Source organism: Ischnura elegans, chromosome 8 (genome assembly GCF_921293095.1).
Source record: "Ischnura elegans chromosome 8, ioIscEleg1.1, whole genome shotgun sequence".
Taxonomy (NCBI): Eukaryota; Metazoa; Arthropoda; class Insecta; order Odonata; family Coenagrionidae; genus Ischnura; species Ischnura elegans.
The window spans coordinates 8,589,296-8,610,042 of record NC_060253.1 but is presented as its reverse complement, the minus strand read 5'-3'; the positions used below and the strand labels follow the sequence as shown (position 1 = coordinate 8,610,042).

The 20,747-nt window shown below is 39.1% G+C and overlaps 2 protein-coding genes across 2 annotated transcripts in view; one reads left to right on the top strand and one right to left on the bottom strand.

Annotated features, from left to right (window-relative positions):
• The window catches only part of LOC124164057, a 111,015-nt gene that overhangs the window by 44,818 nt on the left and 45,450 nt on the right, over positions 1-20,747 (top strand). The window contains exons 6-10 of the mRNA XM_046541226.1: positions 2,007-2,085; positions 8,157-8,281; positions 8,974-9,039; positions 9,269-9,430; positions 11,986-12,069. Coding sequence (XP_046397182.1) covers positions 2,007-2,085; positions 8,157-8,281; positions 8,974-9,039; positions 9,269-9,430; positions 11,986-12,069 — 516 coding nt within the window. The remainder of the gene's footprint in view (positions 1-2,006; positions 2,086-8,156; positions 8,282-8,973; positions 9,040-9,268; positions 9,431-11,985; positions 12,070-20,747) is intronic.
• Positions 16,956-19,216, bottom strand: LOC124164063. Its single transcript, XM_046541230.1, has 2 exons — positions 18,939-19,216; positions 16,956-17,510 (listed from the first exon to the last, which is right to left on the bottom strand). The coding sequence occupies exons 1-2, from the start codon at positions 19,103-19,105 to the stop codon at positions 17,147-17,149; spliced, it is 531 nt and encodes a 176-aa protein (XP_046397186.1). The 5' UTR covers positions 19,106-19,216; the 3' UTR covers positions 16,956-17,146.

The window sequence follows — 20,747 nt, the reverse complement described above, 5'->3', positions numbered from 1 at the left end:
AAAAGGCGAGTAGTTGCGACCAAAGAGCCTTACCAAGAACACCAATTGTTTCGACCGTGGTCGGTACGTGCGTAGTGTAAACGGACGTACATTAAAAATAAAACAACTAAAGTAGTATTTATAATTCATTTACATCAATATTTTAAAACAATATTTGTTCTACACTTTCTTTGGTGAGAAGCCAAGAATATGCATTTTGCAAAAACTTTTTCAAAGACTTTGATATTCAGCAAATTTGGCTGGGGTAACAAATTAAAAACCTAGTCCTACATACAAAAAAACATCTTTTAAACAAAGTAGTCCGCGCTGACCCTAGCTTCCGGAAACCAGTCCGCTTCGGCGGTCATTTTTCAGTCGCTAGATTTTCGGGTTTCTTCGAAATATTTTTAATGAGCTTTTTTGGCCTTCGAGAGACGAGCCTATGGCTAAACAATGGCAGGTGTCGATCCATCGAAATCTTCCGAGCAAATCTTGTCTTTAGTGGTACTCTCTTGTTCCCTTGTGTTAACTTTCCTGAGGAATTTTCTGCACAGCTAAGAGAATGCGTTATTCTTATTTACCAACACCTCTGCAAGGAAATAGTGAAGGCAATTCTCGCAGATGCTCGGAGTGGCAATCCTGTCGAAGATAGTGAAAACTGTGTTTAGATGAAGTGTCGAGTAGCGATCATTATTAAATCCTTGGAATCAATTAACATCCCTTGTTGAAGGTGTGGATTATGGCATTAGTCTTTTACCGTCGCAGGTAAGCTAAGAGTGCGCTGAAGAGATACTTGACTCCATCACGCACTATCTTACTCCTCGCTGATTATAATTAATTGTAACGAATCTCTTTAATGTTGTTTTAAACATGTCTAATTCCTTCCCCATTAATTCAACCTAATCAGCCTTATTCCCTACCCGCAGTTGAGTCCTCAAAACTTCAGTCATTAAAATATTGCGATAACAGATGAATACTTAATACTATCAATCCCGTATGACTTATAATCTACCTTTATCAAAGATCTCTCTATGAAACTTGTACACAGGTTTCATTGTTTATTTAATAAAGATCAATTTTTATGAACAATTTCCACATTTTGCTGTCGATACCAACCCAAGAGTTCTCGCTATGCTGTTAATGTCACCCTGGATTTTGGTTATACGTTAATGGATGTAAAGGAAAGTCTTTTGTGCTCGCCTCATTTCGGTAAATTATCATACAAGTAGGGATGGAGGGATTCAGGATTTTTTCTCGGATCCGGATTCGGATCGCATCCTTGATTTTCGGAGCCGGATCTTTCGGATCGGATATTTTCGGATCTAAATGCATTTTCAAATTCCTGACGCTGAGATTCCCCCGATGGTTGTTCAATCTCTTGAGATGAGTCACACTAACAATAATTGCCAGTCGTATTTTGCCTTTTTTATTTTCCACGGCTGAAATTCTCCTACGTAACCTCAGCGAGAGCTTTCAAACAAAACGGTTCGTAAGTAGGACAAGAATCGCATGCGACGGCGCATTCGAAGATAGAATCGGAACTCTTTCCACCCTTATGGGGCGTTGCATTCACTGAAGCTATTATTTAAAATTTCGGATCCAGATCCGATGTATCCCATGAAGGGCAATATCCGCGGATATTTGGATCCGAGGTATCCGATCCGACCATCCCTACATACAAGTGTTAAAAATATCGTACAAAAGTTTCGTATTGAGGGACATATTACTCACAATGTGCAAAATTGTCTAAAAATATTGAACAAGAAACTCGAAATAAAAACATTATTACGTCAGTATCATTAAATAAGAGTAGCGCCTTAGATTAAACGTCTAAATAATTGCTATGAATGTTGTGATAAAGGATTGAAACAGTAATTCCACGGTGATTGAGGTGTTATTCATACCTCATACGTACGTAATTTGATAGCTGAAATAATAAAATGAAATTCAAAAATGCATTCCACTTTGACGAGGGGAATACCTCCTCGTCTGACTAAAGTTCTCTTTTCTGTGTTGCCACCTTCCAGGCTCAACATGGACCATACCTATGACACAGCCATCCGACAGTCATCCAGACCTGGTAGAAGTCAGCTCCCGAAGCACATAGTGAGTATACTTCAATTGGTTTGGGTGTGGTTATTTGGGTAATGCAACGAACCTTTCAGATGATACATCGCTTTAAGTATTATTTATGGTGTATATTTATAGTATTATTATTTACGCAATTAGCGGAAACGTAGAATTTTATAATTGCAAATAAACTTGGATTAAAATAATTTGAGTCTTTTTTTATTAAATATAAAGTTGTAAAACATAACGTAAGTATACTTGGGGCTAGATAATGGTTTTTGGTTGTTACCAATTAATTATTTTCTACGTATCATATAGATATAACCATAAGTACGTAGCTTTTATCCATACTCGTTGGTGATTGTTTTAAAGTGTAGATATAAACTTGAGCAAAATTGAGGAACCTGCTAATATTATAGGGAAATTTAGGCTTGAATTAACTAAAATATCTTAAATTATTTTGTACGGATCATATTTAACAATTTGTTTGGTCCAAATAAATCAGTCGACCCATGAAAACTGTCTGGCATACAATAAAAGACCAAGTAAATTATTTGGATTGTTTGTTAATTTTGATATTAGAGAAGCTGTAGTTTTAAAAAATGTATCAGTAACTTTCAAATATTAAGGAACCCAATCAATAAATGAAATACTTAATGTGTTGTCCTAAGTGATTTTGCATTCAGGAACTCTTAAGAAATACTCACAATATATATAATTACTTATAGTTATATTGTTACCACCTACTTCCACACAATTAAGGTAATAAATACAAAAAAGCAATTAGAATAAATTATAAATTATTTAAATTCTTCTAATATTGCTGATACGATCTTCGGACTGAAGTTAATAATTTATGGTTAATTTAACTTGAAAAATTAATATTTACTGTAGTAAATAAACTATTAAAAACGTTACAGTTGAGCTTGAGTTGAGGTTGTGGACTTGAACCACGCCATTTCCACATTTTATTTTACGGCTTTCTGTACATGTTTTAGCTGCTTCATCACCTCGCAACAAACTTATGTAGACATTTCAGTCATACTGGCTAATCTCCAATACGGTGGTTTCCTATTATTTTTTATTGACTAAATCGAAATATTATTACTCCTGGAGAACGTATTTCACGCTTTTAGATTTTTAAATGACGATATCTATTTTTCGCTTAAATGGAAAGTGAAAAATTTTAAGCGCGAGAAAACGCGACGGCTAAGTATGAATGCTGGGAAAAGCCCGTGTGACGTCATTCTGGTTCCCGCTGTCGCTAAGTGCGGTGACCTTGGGGCGAGGCTTTGAGTGCTGATACGACGCAGGATGCTAGCAGGTAGCAGAGTACCCTGCTAGCAGGTAGCGCTTGGCTTAAATAAGGATTATTAATACCCTATAAAACGATGGAAAATTTCCGAACCTCCGCAGTTTTTATAGGTGATTATTTCCCTGAGTTCTGTGCCTCATGCATGCATTGGTAACCTCAGACATTGTAAAACTCCTATCTACTCGTATAGAAAGTAGGTTACGTCACGTGGAGTGGCATCGCATGGGCGCCAATCTGGCCTTTTTCAAATAACGTTAAAATTGACCATTCTTCAAAACTGGGATTTCTAAAACCAAATAATTTGTATATTATGAATACACTAATGGTGGATAACAAATCGCATTCAATCCCTTTCGTTTTCTTTGATTATGAAAACTACCCTATTGGACGCACTTTGGGGTTTAGACACGCTGTCTTCACTTTTTGGATTTTTGTTATATTTTCATTTTTTATTATTTTACAACAAGAAGAAGTCCTGACTGGCAATTTTTTTAGCCTTTTTTTTAACATTATTCGAAAACTTTACCCAGCGCGTATTCCCTTTAAAATATTTCATGTAACTTTTTTTCGTGGACAATCGCACTTTGATTTCATATTGGGTTTTTTTAACAATCTAAAAATGAAAAGACGAATATTCAAACGTACCTGAATCTGTATTTAAACTCTCATAGTGTATTGATTTTGGTTGCGTATTTTTACTGGAACCACTGTCCTTGTTCAGCCAAGCATTCAAGTTTTTTGAGATATTATTAACATCTAAGCGATTATTATTCTCCTTATTTCTTTTCTGCGCATCGCTCATGTACACACGTTTCATATTAACACTATGAATGACATAAAATACTCTTACTAACCAAACCAGAAATTATTGAACTGTGTAAGATTTTTGGATTTATGTGGGGAAGAATACAGAATAGTTTCGCCGTGAGCGTATCTGCCCCATCCAACACCGCCTCCATCCTTACTTCCTATCTGTGGAACTGATCGTGAGTTTGACGGTGCATGATAGATAGCCCTCACCCAAAGACGCAGACAAATGAGATGCGTCATACGTGAAAATCGCAAATGCGTTATAGATGCGATGACTGGACTTTTATGATATTTTTACGCAAATTTGCCTTTTCGACGGCAAAATTCGTACATTTTGTGCCGAGCGCAGTTTAAATGCTCCGCCGACACTCACTGCTTAAAGCATGTGAGCGACTGGCCAGCTGCTAGTTGGCTGGGACTCTACGTGGCCGCGAACTACAAGTGGGCGCGGGCTAGCTACACCTCCGCCACTACATGTCTTATTCCTTAATATATTATTGTTCAACAACATAATTATTTGAAATGTTCTGTATTTTGTCTTATAACTGTATTTCACTGCATTTCATCGTCATCTACCTCATTATGAAAATAAAAAAAAGATGCTACGAAATGCGATAAACTGTTATTGGAAGTGGGATAAAATAAAAACAAAAGTGCCATTTTCACTTAGCTCTTGTAATGGTACCCATTCATTGTAATCTGATATTTTTTCTCGGTAACCTAATTGGGGGCTCAACTACCTCGAAACACAGCTGTGGGGATATCGCGTTTCGCTAAGGAAATGGAGTCTTAGGGGAAGGGTGGAGGAGGGAAAAAATGGCTAAGCGTGGGACAGGCGAGGGAGAGAACGGACGCGATCAGGGCATTCCGGCCGCTTCACGATATACGCTGGCGTTGTGAGGGCACCGTAAGCTCGGGGCCCTAGCCGATCGCCGACTAGCCCCACCTGGCCAGACCGCCCCTGTGCGGACTGCACCATTCCTCTAGTTTCCTTGATATTTCAAAAAATACGTCTATGACCTTTGATCCTCCAATATGAACTTCGGAGGTACTGTAATGAATACTACGGATCTATGATCTACACCCGTTAAAACCTATGGTTCGACACGGTGGTTAGCATGACAGATATGGTTGTCATGATACCTCTACGACCTTTGGCCTCCGTAATGGCCTTGGAGGTCAACTAGTGGATAAGGCGAGTATTTGGGCTATACCACTGACTTGGGCACCCGATAAAACCTGTGAATTGACGCAGGGGTGGATCTAGGATTTCTTTCTGGGGGGGGGGGGGAGCACCAGCAAGGTCATATCGAGGATTTTGTTCTGGGGGCGCACAAGGATACCTCGCAATACAAAACGAACGCAACGATAGTGGGACCGTATTAAAAATCCTGCATATTTCTTAAGGGTCTGGGGGGGACGTGCCCCCTCTCCTCTAGATCCGCCTATGAATTGACGTATTTGTTGGAGTGGTATTCTTTCTGTCACCCATATGACCTTGACTGTGACCTAACTGGGTCAACGGCAGAATTTTAGTGAATAAGTGTTTTGTTTTTATTTATCAAGTCAGAAAACCTAAGAATTGACATAATTTTCATTGAAATGTGCTGTTTTATATCTTGATGTATTATTTTTTTTCAATCGAAACTCCGTAAGGCTAATTTTAGATTTTGGTTTGGACCCACGTTGTGAGGTCAAAAGTTCAAAATTGTAAAATTTTGCTTACTTTCAACAAAACATACCCTTTCCGATGAGTATGCCAATTATCATGAATACTGCTCGAGGAAAAGAGGCAAAAAATGGAGGTAAAAACGACACACGATCAAAGGAACAGCCTGTACAATAATATGGAGGAACGATCTTACCTGCACTTCCATATATGCGATGTTTAGATAGTTTTAATTAGAGCGTTGCACTGCGTCGCGACGTGGCTTAGCACAACGGGGACGTGTGGCGACAACCCATGTGTGTACAATGTTTTCGACTTGTCTACTTGATGCGCCTGAGAACTGAAAGCGTGCGAATTCCATCGACATTGTAACTTCCCTGGCTAACTCTCGATCTCTCGCTGTGATCGAAATCGTTCTTCAGTCATGAGTAGTCTTGTGTCACACTCTGCAAGATATTGCCGGAACACCTTCATCGCTTGCATTGGGAAATGTATCAGGTAATCTATAATTTTTATCTATCAGCTACAGGCATTACATTTCCTTCATTTTCAAAAGTGGGTGCTGTGCTTGTTTCCCTTCGGAATATCTAAGAGTTATTGCCATAAATTCTAACTGCTGAAGGGATAGATAGATAGATATATAAATGTGGCATAGTCTGAAGATGCTGAAGTTCGCGAAACGTGGTGTGGGAAGGTTTTCGGAGGAAAAACAGTGGTGCTATTTAGCACTCGTACTGCCGCACCTTCAATGGGCCGAAAGCTTATTTTTGGATCCGGCACAGAAAGACTTTATTCGTGAATAAAATGCAAAGGAAATTTGCGCTATTCATGAAAAATTATGTAGGGTATTTAAAAGTCTTAACACGATCCAGGATTGGAGCCGCTACAGACTAGAAGGCTACGCCCTAGGCTTCGTTGATTTTATAATAGGCTGGGATTTTGAACCGATTTCCCAAAAGTGTACCGAAAAATAGGGTAGTTTCCTTCATCAAGGAAAACGAAAGGCATTGATTGCGATTCGTAACCTACCATTCGTGTATTCATAATATACAAATTATTTTGTTTTAGAAATCCCAGTTAAGACGAATGGCAATGGTCAATTTTAACCTCATTTGAAAAAAGCCAGATTGGCGCCCATGCGATGCCACTCCACGTGACGTCACAGGGACCTAGTTTCTGTACGAGTAGATAGGAATTTAACATCGTCTGAGATTATTAATGCATGCATGAGACACAGAGCTCAGGGAAACATGTCTTAATAATCACCTATTAAAACTGCCTAAGGTCTGAAAGTTTTCTTCGTTTGATAAGGTATTAATAATCCTTATTTAAGCCGAGCGCTACCAGCTAGTAGGGTACTCTGCTGCCTGCAAGCATCCTGCGTCGTATCAGCGCACAAAGCCTCTCCCCATGGTCACCTCACTTGAGGCAGCGGGAACCAGAACGACGTCACACGGAGTTTTCCCAGCACTCATACTTAGCCGTCGCGTTTTCTCGCGCTTGAAAATTTTCACTTTTCATTTAATCGCGAAAAATAGATATCGTCATTTAAAAATCTAAAAGCGTGAAAAATGTTCCAGGAGTAATAATCTTTCGATTCAGGCAATAAAAAAATTGTAGGAAACCACCCTATTACATCCGTCAAGCTCACTTTCGAATAGGTTGGGCCGCTCCGGCGATGAATGGCAAACACCTCGAGCTCACCCAGCCCAAGAGTCAGTTGCGCATCGTGAATCTTCTTTGTCATCTGATGAACACTTTCTTTCACGAAAGCCACATTGTTTATTCCACAAATAACAAAATTTATATACATTTCTATTGATTTATAATTTCCCACGAATTGGGTCTCCTGAATGAGTCTTCTATTAAGATAGAATTTTATCAAGTAAATTCCCTAACGATGGCAAATTACATCCTTCGTTGTTCCATTTTTCTTCAATTCATTCTATGTTTCTAAACATATCGGTTTCAATTTGCCATCGACAGTGCCTCCATTTGATGATGAAATTGATGCTTTCATCTCTAACTCCATATTCAGAAGCTAGATTAACCTCAATTGACGACAAGGTGCATTCCTGCCTAGCGAATTATAGCCAGACGGGAATTAGGGAAGAATCGATAGATGAAGATCGATCTATAATATTCACGTTGGTAAACGAAACATTCCAAATTAGCTAACTTTTATTTTCGTTTCGGTCTCAGTTCTGACCTATCTGAAACGAGGTTTAGCGGTTAGTAAACGTAAAGCGTGACAATCTAGTTGCCACTCATTCCTCAATGTCGTAATATATTTTTTTCAATGTCCCTTTTCAGTTTAAAAAGAGCCACCACTCCAAGTCACAAGTCCAATTTGCAAAGACGCTTGGTTGCCGTGATTATATTATTGGCTATATTAGCTGCTGCACTGCTGATTGCTGTGGGAATTCTTTCCTATAACTGTGAGTAACATAAAAATAATTTCTGCTTCATTCTCACTCAAAAATCCTTCTGTAACAGTGCGATATTTTTTTTCTCGCGAACTCACTCTTCAAGGGTCAAATTACTTGAGTTGCATGTAAAATAATTTAAACGCATGAAATGTGAGCAAATAGTGAGTTTCATATTTATTTCACCTTGGTCAAACGAAGTTTTTAAAAAAATACTTATTCATGTATGATAATTTGAATTTCCATCGCTCTCTAACCCAGAGCTTTTGATATTGGCCAAAAGAATATTTGATGTTTGCAGTTGCTTTAAACATTTACTAATTGGCCTTAATTACATTTAAGTCAACATCATTAGTCAACAATGCTAACATTGATTTGACGCAGCTCTCCATTTCTCTCTCCTATCCGCCAACCTTTTCATAGCGACGTATTTCTTCTCTTTCACATCCTTTATAACCCTTTATCCTATGTAACTCATTCTGAGCCGTTCTTTGCCCTTTTTCACTTCCACCTGTCCTTCAACGATAGTCTTCATCAGGCCATCATGCCTCATAATGTGGAAACCAAATTGTCCCATCTTCTCCTTGTACTTTTTAAGATAGTAATATTTCTCCTTTCTTTCTTAGTTTTCACTCTACGTTTTAGTATATTGTATATTCAAGCTATCTGAATAAATAATTTTTCTGCATCACCTCTGCTTGCAGCCAACAAAATGAGTGATACAGTCCTGGAGCCACAAGTCTGCACCTCAAACCAATGTGTTGAAACAGGTGAGATAAAGGGTGAACTGGCTATAACACATGTTTGAATGAAAGGGATTTAATTCAGACTTTATTTTTAAATAATAGTGTAAAATACGCGTCAATATTCATTTTCAAATATCCGCCATAATCGAACGCAAAGAAATAAATTATATTTTTATTATATTCGCAGTATTTCTGTGGAATTGATTCATTTTTGAACTTGACTGTTTCTTATTCATCTTCATTTGTTTTTCAGCGGCCAATCTCATGAAGTCCCTGGACTTGGATGCAGACCCCTGCGAGGACTTCTATCAGTTCACGTGCGGCAACTGGGCGGCCAATCATCCGATCCCAGATTTCACGGCGTCCACCGATTGGTTCTTTGAAAGAAAGTTGCACCTCGCACAAAGGATAAGAAGTACGTGCAATCCAATTCCAAATTACATTCATTGAAAGCGCAAGCCGTATTACAGAATTTCACTGGCTTTTCTGCTCATGCATTGACAATGCCAATATTGTTATGAAATATTTATATTCTTAAATGTTTCGAAGATACGGTCCTTGGATGTGGCTTACTCTTAATTTTTTCTCGGGCTCTACTTTTAAACCCCTGAAAATGTGATTTGAGAATGTTCTCCCTACTGTACCAAAAATAAAATCAGGTCTACTGTTCAGAATTTTGAGGTCCATATAGGACACCAAGTGCAATAATTTAAATTTCTAAAATCTACGGACAAAAATTAATTTCTATGGGTAAATCTAAAATTTGGATTCTCAAACAACGAAATTTACTCAGTTTTTAAGTCCAAGCAACTGTTTTCGAGGAAGGAAATATTTTAGCCCAGAAAAGGACCCCTACACCGATATTACGCTGTACTTACTAAATTAACTTCCCATTTTGAAATGCAGCTACCCACCAGGGACACCGCCCTCCCCGACAAATGTTTAAGTACTCTATGCGGCCTTATTACTAGAATTTAGTCTCTGGAAGACAACTAAAAATCAAAATAGAAGCTAAATTCGACTGCCATTAAATTAAATAATTTATCAAGTAATGCAATGAGACAATTTTGACTGAGGAGATTACACAATTGTCAAGCTATGAGAGATTTCAATCCTTTTTTGCAGAAGGACAATATCTAATGATTACCTTGGGCAAAATAAATGCGTGTACAGAAAGCATTAAAGTGCCCCAATTTTTTAATTGAGTTAATTACTGATTAAATTGTGTTCACTCTGGTGCCTTAATTCGTTTTGTCCTAGGGTTTGGTTCCACGGCGGTGGAGATTTTTCTGAGAATGCCCGCCCCTAACTTAAGTTCTTTTTGGAGGGCTCTTCAAGTACAGCACTCAGTCCGTCAGATGGGCCGTTAAGCCGTGGTCCCCTAAAGTGCCTTTTGATAAAAACAGACTAATATCAACGCCGGGATTTTCTCCACCCTTCCCTGAGGCCTGGTTTACACAGTGCGAGCTAGTATCCGAGCTGGCCTGGTCAGTTACGGCAGCGCGGCTACTCCTACAGTGTGACCGCATCATACGTTATGTGCGAGTCGATCAGTAACTCACAACCGAGTTTCTACAGAAAGTTTTGTATTTACTCGCCTCTCACCTTCCCCCATATTTTGCCACAAGCAGCAACTCGAATGTGACTCGGACGTCAACCCGCACGGTACTGCGAAAAGACAATAGCTCGTAAGTCTGGGACCACGTCGGGTGCATTATTTGTGTTTCATAGTTTCAAGCAGTGGTGCTGCGAGGGGTGTGTTGGGGGTTATACCGTGTTTACCGTAAGTTTGATCTATTTCACTTAATTGGATTGATATCACTAATAAAATAGTGTAAGGATTAATAAAATATCCCTCAGAAAGCGTAATAGCGTAAAACTCACTATTTTGAACAATTTATCTCAAAATTCCGCAATTTATTAATTTCGCACCTACCGCTTATCCTGGTCGGTATTCCATACCCCCACACACCCCGGTATTCGTTGCACCTAAACCCCCCCCAGCTCCAGCTGGGTGCACCCAGTACCAGCATTCCTGGCTGCGCCTCTGGTTTCAAGTAGTGTTTGAAAACGAAAAATGGAGGACAGACGGGCTACCATTTGAAATATAAAGTTTGTGGAGTTATGCAAGGACCAAACCAACATATGGAATAGCTTGAATCCTAATGATAAGGATAGAGATTAGCGTAAAGCCTCGCTTGAACACATTCGCAATGAACTGGGTTTGAAACGCCACTGAAACGACGTGCAGTAACTGTCTACTTTCACGCCAGCAGCTCGCACCTGTGTGAACGGCGTCGAGCTACTGTCATGCCAGTACCCAGATCCAGTGGCTGTCTAATGTCCGGTCAGCAACCCGTATTGTGTGACACAAGGCAAAAATGGCTTTTGCTGTCGGTGGCCAGCTCCAAATACCATTCCTACCTTGGTTAAGCATGTTGATCAATGCAATTGGAACATACTTGTCGTTTTGTCTGTAAACAAATATTAAATTCCCGTACCGTAAGAATCATGATAAAAATAAAGCTTTGGCTCGTCACCGTATGACTCTTTGAGCCGATGAATGTTGGCGTGCATAAGTCATATCGTGATAATCGCATGAAAGTAGAGCTTAGGACGAATCAAATGCTAACTTTGCAGTAAAAATAATAAAAAATATACTCCCTTTTTGGAAAAACTCTTGTTTTAAAGCCTCGATGGAAGGCTTGTGTGAAGTCAAAATATTTTTTTAAATAACATACATAAAAATTATTCCTATTTAATTGCGCAGTTGCAAACTTGAATCTTTCGAATAGCTAATGCAATCGAAGTGAATATGGTAGAGGTTAGTATCTGATTCTATTCATCGCTACAATCAGTTCACCAAATGCCGTCGGCTTTTCGGAGTGTACCTATCCTAATATTTGATCGAGCCAAATGAATCATTTCTCTCCTCCACTTTCGTTACTAATAACAATTATTTCTTTGCAGAAGTCCTGGAACAAGATCCTCTAGCAGACCAGCCAATCCCTGTGACCCAAGTTCAGATGCTGTTCCAGTCATGTTTAAATACAAGTGAGTGCCTCACATAATAAAATGCTAAGTAACGTTTTGTGTAAATGTTTTTTCTGTCAGCTATGACGCATGTTGTGGAAGTAACATTAATCCAAATCACGATATACAAAGGGCCGTAAATGTTGCGACGGATAAACATTTTAATAATTCAAATGATGCTTGGGTTTGAGGATTCAGCGAGTGAGATGAAGTTGCCAGAAATGTTTAATTTTACATTTAACGACTGCTACAACAAATTGAGACGATTTTTTCGGTGTGGTGGCTAGTGTGTTGGCATCTGACCCTGGCGGTTCAAATCCTAGTGGTGGCAGCACTGTTTCAGAGACTGCTCGATCCCAGTGGTTGATTGCTTTGAGGAGTTCACCCCAAGTGCAGCACATCGTCCGTCGGATGGGTCGTTACTCCGTGGTCCCCTTGGCGCCTTTCGATAGTGCATCATAGCGGTTATATAAAATTAAAACTGGAAAGATTGGCTTCCAAACAAAAATATAAAGCGTGTTGCAGCTACGCAAGAACCAAACCAAAAAAGTGAAGTGCTTGAATCCTAATTTCTTTCACAGCAATCCCTTTTTTTCTCTCTGTAACAAAGTCGCCAATTCAAAGCAAAACACTAAAAAATCAAAACATAAACGCAACAAATAACAAATGAACTTCAGAAAATGAAAAAACAACAATGATGGAAACGTATATAATAACATACATACTAATGCAAACTTAGAATTTTATAATTGCAATGAATGCTTCGGTTAAAGTAATACGAGCCTTTTGTTATTACACCCTTCATATAAGCTTCACGATAGAGACGAGCGTTTGGGAGGGCCCTAGGCGATCGCCGACCTCTGGCCAGACCGCCCCTGATACTAACATATCACGTTCCCCTGTTCCACGTCATAATTGCATTCTATTCTCACTGCTCTCTCACCTGTATTCGCTTACCATGAGCAGTATAATTCCACCACCCCTAACACACCGAGAAACAGTTGATCAGAAAAGAAAAATCGCGGGTGGACGTTTTTCGATAAATTTTCTAGTTGACGAGAGATCTGGCATGTTCTGCAAAATGTATTTGAGAATATTTATGCGTAGTTTCAACTCCCTAACTCTTAAAAAGTTTTATATTTTTATGCTATCTTCTTTCGATTTTAGCCCACTGTGCGTCGGAGTGTTTTCTTTCGGGCTCCTTCACCTTCACCACGGTCGGCAGTTGCGATGAAATTCTAAGACGGTTCGAGTACGATGTAACCATACTTATTTCATTTTTTAAAATAGACATTTCCAACATCGACATATCTAAGCAGATGAATATAGAACAAGTTAAAACTGAATTTTTAACGACTGCAATCATTAGAATAATGATTCTATCAATAAAAAATTTAAAAGTTATGGTACTTTTTCTCACAATTTATTTAAGACGACCGGTTTCGTCGCAGAGGCGACATCTTCAGGCACATAAATCGGTATTTTTGTTGTTATTAGGTTGCTATTGCTATAAAAATAACGATTTCTGTACCCGAAGATGTCGCCTCTGCAACGAAACCGGTTGTCTTAAATAAACTGTGTGAAAAAGTTCCATGCCGTTTTAATTGCTTAAAATGGATTTTCAAAAAGTTAAGTCTGAAACAACCGAGTTTATTGATTCTACCAATGTAAACACATATTTCAAATCAAAATGGATGACTCCCATCACGGGCGCAGCCAGCAATTGAGACATGGGTTTTTTTAAAATTGATACTGGGGGCATAAAATACCCGCCAGGGTAAGCGGAATGTGTGGTGGCCCTCCCCCAGAATTACTTAAAGATATAATGTTCAAATAGTGAGTTTTAAGGCTTTCTGAGGGCCAATTTATTACTCCTCACACTATTCTATAAGTAATATCAATTTAATCAAGTAAAAGGTAATGAACTTAAAAATTTATCAAAGATCTGGGAGGAGGGTTATATCTTTCAAACACCCACCCTCCTCGCTTCGCCACTGGCACCCATGTCTTCAAACTTTTTATTCGGGCTCTCACGTGATTTTGCTGTGAGATGATTTTTTTCGCGGTGGTATAGGTGCTTAATACTTAAAACTATAGAATTTTTTCAATTAATTAATGTGTATCAGCGTACTCGCTGTCTCTACAACTTCCTGCATACGTTTAGGGATTGATCCCAACTAATTTCTCACACAAATGTGACCGAAATTCAATCCACAAGCCGCGGACATGCGCCTCATTCACCCCTACTGTTGTGGCGCCCATTGGTGGCAATTCCGTTTTCACAATTCCCCACGGGTTTACAGTCAGGTTGATGAGCCAGTAAGTGTTCTTCTTACGTTGCTAGCGGTAAAATCAGAAGGCGAGGCCATGAGATTTCCAAATAGAAATATTTAGGTTTGATTAATCAAAAGTTATTGAAATGTAGAAGAAATGGATGATATCCATTCGACCATAATTTCTTAATTATTAATAGTGGTCGCTTTATTTCGCGTGAAAGAGTTCATACACCACTTTATTTCCACCTGGGCCTTAGGGCTAGTTCTCCATATACGCGAGACGGGATTTAGTCTGGAACAGATGATTTATTTGGACTGAGCGATTTCAATATATTTTCTATTCCGTGCGCACTAATGTCAATAGGCGGCATATTTCGTGTGAAGATATTGTCAACCATTGTCAACTGTTTCGGATGAGTTCTCAGAAGGCTCGGTGAACACGCTCTTTAAGTAGGAATTTAATAAAATGGTTTTATCGGAACTGTTTGTCAACACATCTCTATTATCGTTTCTCAGCGAACATACGGTAGATCTTCTACCTTGAACTTCCCGAACATAAGACCAAAATGCCTTTGGATTATCCCGTTGCTGGTCTACAAGTGTTTCCTGAATGCATTCCTGAACGCTTCCTTCGTGGCGGCTTTAGACAACTTATATTTTTTAATTATTGACTCGCGTTCAATAGCGGATGAATCCGTGCTGACTTTATTCATTTTAGCATGGCACGCTCTCTGTCGCCTCAATGATTTTCTCACTTCCGCGTCATACCATCTCCATTGGCTAGCTTCTTTTATGTTTTACTAGGGATGTAGCTATTTATTCCCGAAGTTGCGAACGAAAGAAAAGCTTTCCAAACACCCTCTATATTAAACTTTATTATTGATTCCTGAAACGCGGGGAAAGCACATTTCAGATGACTCTTGAACCTATCAAAATCAGCCCTTTTAAAAATGAAAACTTTACCTTCTTTTTTTTTAATTTTCAGTGGTATTTAGAGAAAACTTTGCAGTTACAACTCTGTGGTCACTTATTCCTTCGACGGTGTTCACGTTCGTTACCTGATGAGGTATATTTGTCGCTAATAAATCAAGAATACTTTCTCCTCTGTTTATGCACGGATGCTATTTGAATGAATTTAGTATAAAACTTTTGATAACGCTTCGCAAATCACTTTATCACTCCCACCAGGAATGAAGCTATAGTATGCCAATCTATAGAAGGTACGTTGAAATTTCTACCTACAATGAAGTTTCTTTCAGGATACTTGGATGCTATGCAGTTTTTTTGGGTTTCAAATCCCACAATTGATGTTATATCTGAGTTGGGATGCGTGTAATACGAGCAAACTAACATTGTTTTGGATTTTGGGCATTTAATTGTAAACCACACAGATTCAACGCTGGTCTCAGTCTCGGTTACCGCTTGGCTTACGATTGATTTCTTTACAGCTATAAATACTCCGCTTCCAGCTCAATTAATTCTATCTTTCCGATAAACGGTGAACGATTATGGGAAGATCTCATTGTCTGAATCATCACCCGTTAGCCAACTTTCAGTTCCAATAATTACGTAACACTTCGTACCATGAATTTAATGCTGAAAATCGGGAATCTCATTTCTTAAATTACGGCAATTAACCACAGCCGCGATTATTTCTTCGGAACCAGTATTTTTGCGATTCGGGACTATTTGTGATTCGCTCTTGTCGATTAAGCTATTTTTAGGCTCTATACCAGTGATGATTGGAACTGCAAATTTAAATGTCTCAACATTAAATTTACTTGGATCTTGACCGCCTTTGAAATTATGATATCACGAAAAATGCTGATTCCGAAACGCTGTTTTTTCTTTCTATTACTCTATTCACTAACGCTAAAACACAATCACTAACTCGATTAACGCAGCTACAACAGGGCCTCTTTACATGCCAATCACTCATTCGATAAAACAATTTACGCAAAATAAGTCAACTGGCTACCCAAACAAGTTATTCTGCAACACTGCAACACTGCTTGATCATACGGCCGCCGGGCGGCGCGGCGATTCGTCGTTCTGCGCATGCTCGGGCGGCGTCCAAAGACTTCCACAAGGCACGAGCTTAGATGCGTCATAGCATCAGCAGCCCCCACCACTACCACTCTTCATGTAACTGCATGGATATGGATTGGGACGTTCTGGCCAGCGCTCCACGGCTGCAAATACGAAATTCTCGCGCTATTTTTGCGTGTTTTACCTACATTTGCGATGTATTCGATTGAAAAAAATATACTGTGGTTGATTCCACGAAAGTGTTCAGTTATGGCAATTTCAATGGAAAAAAATGACGGAAATAGGGCCTGTGATCACTCCTGCCATCTCTGAAAATGATTACGTGGGAGAGTCTTAATTTGAGCCGTCATGTTCGCCATCCCTGAACTAGTACGTGGATATTGTTCTCTGGGTCGTTGATAAAAAATTAACGCGTACTGGATGCTATGCAAATCATGAAATTCGTTGGAATGTATAATCTGTGGAGATCAATGGGAGGATAAGGGTAAAAAATTAAAATGCAATGCAATTATATAGCCAACCACGTCATCAAATTTTAATGCATCCCGAGGTAGATCAAAAGAAACAAAATTTAGTTTTGGCATGCCAGAGTGATATTGTGACGATGCCTTTGGTGACATTCATCGTGACATGTAGAACAATTTGGCCATGCAGGGAAAAATAACATTGACGCCCGAATAGAAAAATCTCCAAAACGAAAGCGTTCGATTAATATTATTTAACCTAGTACAGTTCATCGTGAATGATCTACTGCTCTAACACAATTTTTCATGTCATTGTATGAACAGATGCGTGACAACTAACAATTTCAATTTTGCAAGGACCAAAGTAATATAATTTGGAACTTGAATACCTATTGTGATATTAGAACAGTGAATCAGCCCTTCGATGCATGCCCTTATCAAGGAGTTCCTCTTCTTCTCAGGCATTTTCAATTCGTACTCTTGGAGATGGGAAGACATATCTGATGGACCTCTCCGCTGTCTTCCTCGCAACTGAGTTTCACCAGCATTCCTCCCAGTTATCCTGTTCTGCATTGGTACTGGTCTCATTCCACCATGGATGAACGACAATGCTGTGGGAATGATGTCTTTTTTCTCCATCTTCACATGCATTACCGTAATCCATGCTTTTCGTCTGTGAAAAAAAGAAAACATACTGTTAAAGATAATGTTTAGCTGATCTGTAATGTACAATGAGAAACAAATTTTGAATGGTGTCGTTCACATCGAAAGTCGCCACTCATTGAAAGAATTTTTTATATAAATTTTGGATACCTAAGCTTCAACGAAAAAATCATTCTTCCCGCGTATTTTTTTCTCCTTTAAGTTCAATGTAAGAAAGCACGAAATTTGTCACCCAGTTTCCACGAGTTGGTGACTTCATTGTATTTTCTTGTTAATTAATTCGTTTTCAGGAGAGACATATATTAAGGGAAGTTATCGCTAGTAGTGACGGATACAGCATAGGGGGTTAGGTACGATCCTGGGGGTTACTTCCCAGCACAAGGAGAAGGGGTGGTCGAAGATGTAACGAAAATTATGAGGATTTGGAAGCTTGTTTTAACACATTAACGTTGCCCAATTTAAAATTTATCAAGGAATTAACTTTTTTATAATAAATTTGTGCTTTTTTAGTGATTTGCGTTTTACTGGCTATTCTCTCCTGTATGTACTCCTAACTTAAAAAAATTTCAGTTATTTAAGTTCATATTGTATACCACCTCTCTGGAACTGCCACTGATTGCATGCTAGAATGCAAACCACTAGAGAGAAATGCACAGGGTCAAGGAGTAGTTTAGAAGCGATGTCGAGCTTTGATTGTGGTGTTAACATCATCAACATTTGTGCGAGAAGGTGATAACCATCAAATTTTCGTCGCGAAGAACTCGAGAAGTGGGTGACGCAATTAAAAACGGAAAAATTTAGATCCCTCCATATTTAAAAAGTTATCAAAATAAATGTAAAAATAATGGTAAACGAGCTCTTTGTGAAAATTTCAAATTTTTGTAATTTTTGTAACTTTTATCGTCTTGAAAAAATATACCGTAAGAATCAGTAAAGATAAACCATATTACCATTTCTTAGGATTCAAATATGATTTGCAATGGCCTTGGACTCATTCGAATTAGAGATAAAGTTAAGACTAATATTTGTTGTGCGATTAAGTCGTTAAAGAGAGCGTGTGAACTTGTTTGAATTATTTCACCATCAAGGATTTTAGCAGTTCATCACTTTTTTCAATTTTTGTGCACTTTGCTATGAATTATTCTCATACCTGCATCTTACTTCATCTACGATATTGATTGAAATATCAACATTACTCCTCCTTCGTGGTTACTCTATTAAATGCTAATTCCAATCGAACGAAACAACATGAAAAAACACTATCGTCATAAACACCCTATCAGATCTACCGCGGAATCTAGGTTTTCGTCTTTTCAAAGCTGGTCTCACGCACAGAAATCGATGATCGCCATTGTTCATACTTCGTATGTTCCCCAGAGAAAGGAAATCCTCTACCCTCGGCAAAAGTATTCTAATTCAATTTGAATTATGTACTTACATTTTCGGATGAATGTCTTTGGTAAATAGCGGATCGCAGATAGGTCGGTGCTGCTGGATCAGCTGCAAACCTGTCACCAGGCATCGCACCTTCCCGTTCTTCCCATTCTTCTGTGGGCTCACGTTGGCATAAATACCCAAAGTCATATTCATCTTGGAAGCGAGCATTTATCGCGTCCATTCCATTGGTACAAAATTCCATCTGCTCAGCTGGCTCATAAGGATGCCGGAATGCACTAGGTTGTTTTGAGGGAAAGTGTTTTTCGTTTTTAACATCACCATCGATATAATGGTATGGGTTCTCGCGGTCCATTCCATTGCGCGGTCCATTCACAGCGTCACCTTCGGTGTCAAGGTGAGGGCTATCGCAGTCCATTGCACTATCTATTTCCTTTGTCTCGTCTTCAGCCAACGTAAATGAATTATTGTGGGCATCAGCACGTTCTACTGGGATATACATTGGTTTTGATAAATCACCTTCACCACGGCCGAAAGTGTCATTGCATCCCATTTGTGTGTTAATGCACAATTTTTTCTTCATAGGCAGCATTTCGGAATTATCAAAATCATGAACTTGGTTTGGTAAGAAGTGGTGTGCATCAATAACGATATCGTTCCCATGAAAAGGAAGACAATCACCATCAATTTCATTTTTCCTTTTGATTCCTTTTCTCTCTGATGGAAGAACTAGATAATTGCCGAAATAAAAGCGTTCATTTACGACGTTGACAGGAAATACATCATCTCCTTCTCTATGGAAGCGTTTGGCGTTGAGGTTCCCATTTTTGTAGCCGTTTTCTTCATCCCAGCTGTCTGCCTTCCGTTTAGCTGGCACGAAAGAACGATATGAAGTGCCATGATTTTTTGGTGAGAAAAGCTGAGAACTTACCACCTCAATACGAGTATCAGTGTGATTTGTTTCCTCACGTCTGCCTTTTGCCTTTATCAAATCACCTTTTGCTTTGTATTTTGCAGTTTCGCGACCAAATCCCTCGTTTCTGTGCTCCAGGTGGGCAATATATTCATAATCCAGCCTCTCCTCCAGGCTGTTGCCCAGCACACTTCCAGAGAAACTCGTTTCATCTCTCTTTAATAACCGTTCCATGTTGTACGTAGCGGAAAATATAGATGGCGAGATCTCCTCTTTGGTTCAACTCCAAATCCACGGAGTGGAATCGATTCTGAGATTCTATTTCAGGAAATAAATGCAATCTGTTATTTGCAGGAGTTATTTTTTAACTCTGCTGGTCGAAGTCGAAACTCCGCCGGCTGTAGCTCACTGCAAACCCCTGCGAGATGTCTATTTTCTTCCTCTGCTACTCAAGTGATTGATGTATTATTCACTGTAACTGTTTTATACTGTTACCAGTGCGTTTAAACTTCGTTTATGACACCACAATATGCTATCGCATCCGCTCTCTATCGCTTGGAAAATCCAATTGATATAATGTCACCGTACGGCTACGTTTTACTGGTTGCCAGGGTGAACGAAAGTATTGTTGCGGCGCCAGATATGCCCCCTGTCTTATGGCCCGCTGTTGTATCGGTAGTACGCCCTTTCGCCCTATGCTAAATTCCATTGTTTTGGGTTGAATTCAGTTCAATGTAGGATAGGACGGATGGAAAAAGTATGCTTTTTAAAGATTATCATGTTCCCTGAGTGGTAAAAACCATTCGCATCCTCCATTCTTTTACGCCGGATACTGATTTTGAAGCATGTTTCGTAATGGTCAATGTTGTTGTTCAATGTTTTGAAGCGGTTACAGAGTTTTTTAAATTAAGCTCCACTCCTTGCCGGATGATGGGTTAG

Excerpts from the sequence above, each read along its gene's own strand:
- LOC124164063 (XM_046541230.1), bottom strand. The coding sequence starts at position 19,105 with ATGCTCGCTTCCAAGATGAATATGACTTTGGGTATTTATGCCAACGTG. Across the intron at positions 17,511-18,938 it reads AAAGACATTCATCCGAAAAT|ACGAAAAGCATGGATTACGG; the intron begins GTAAGTACATAA and ends TTTTTTTCACAG.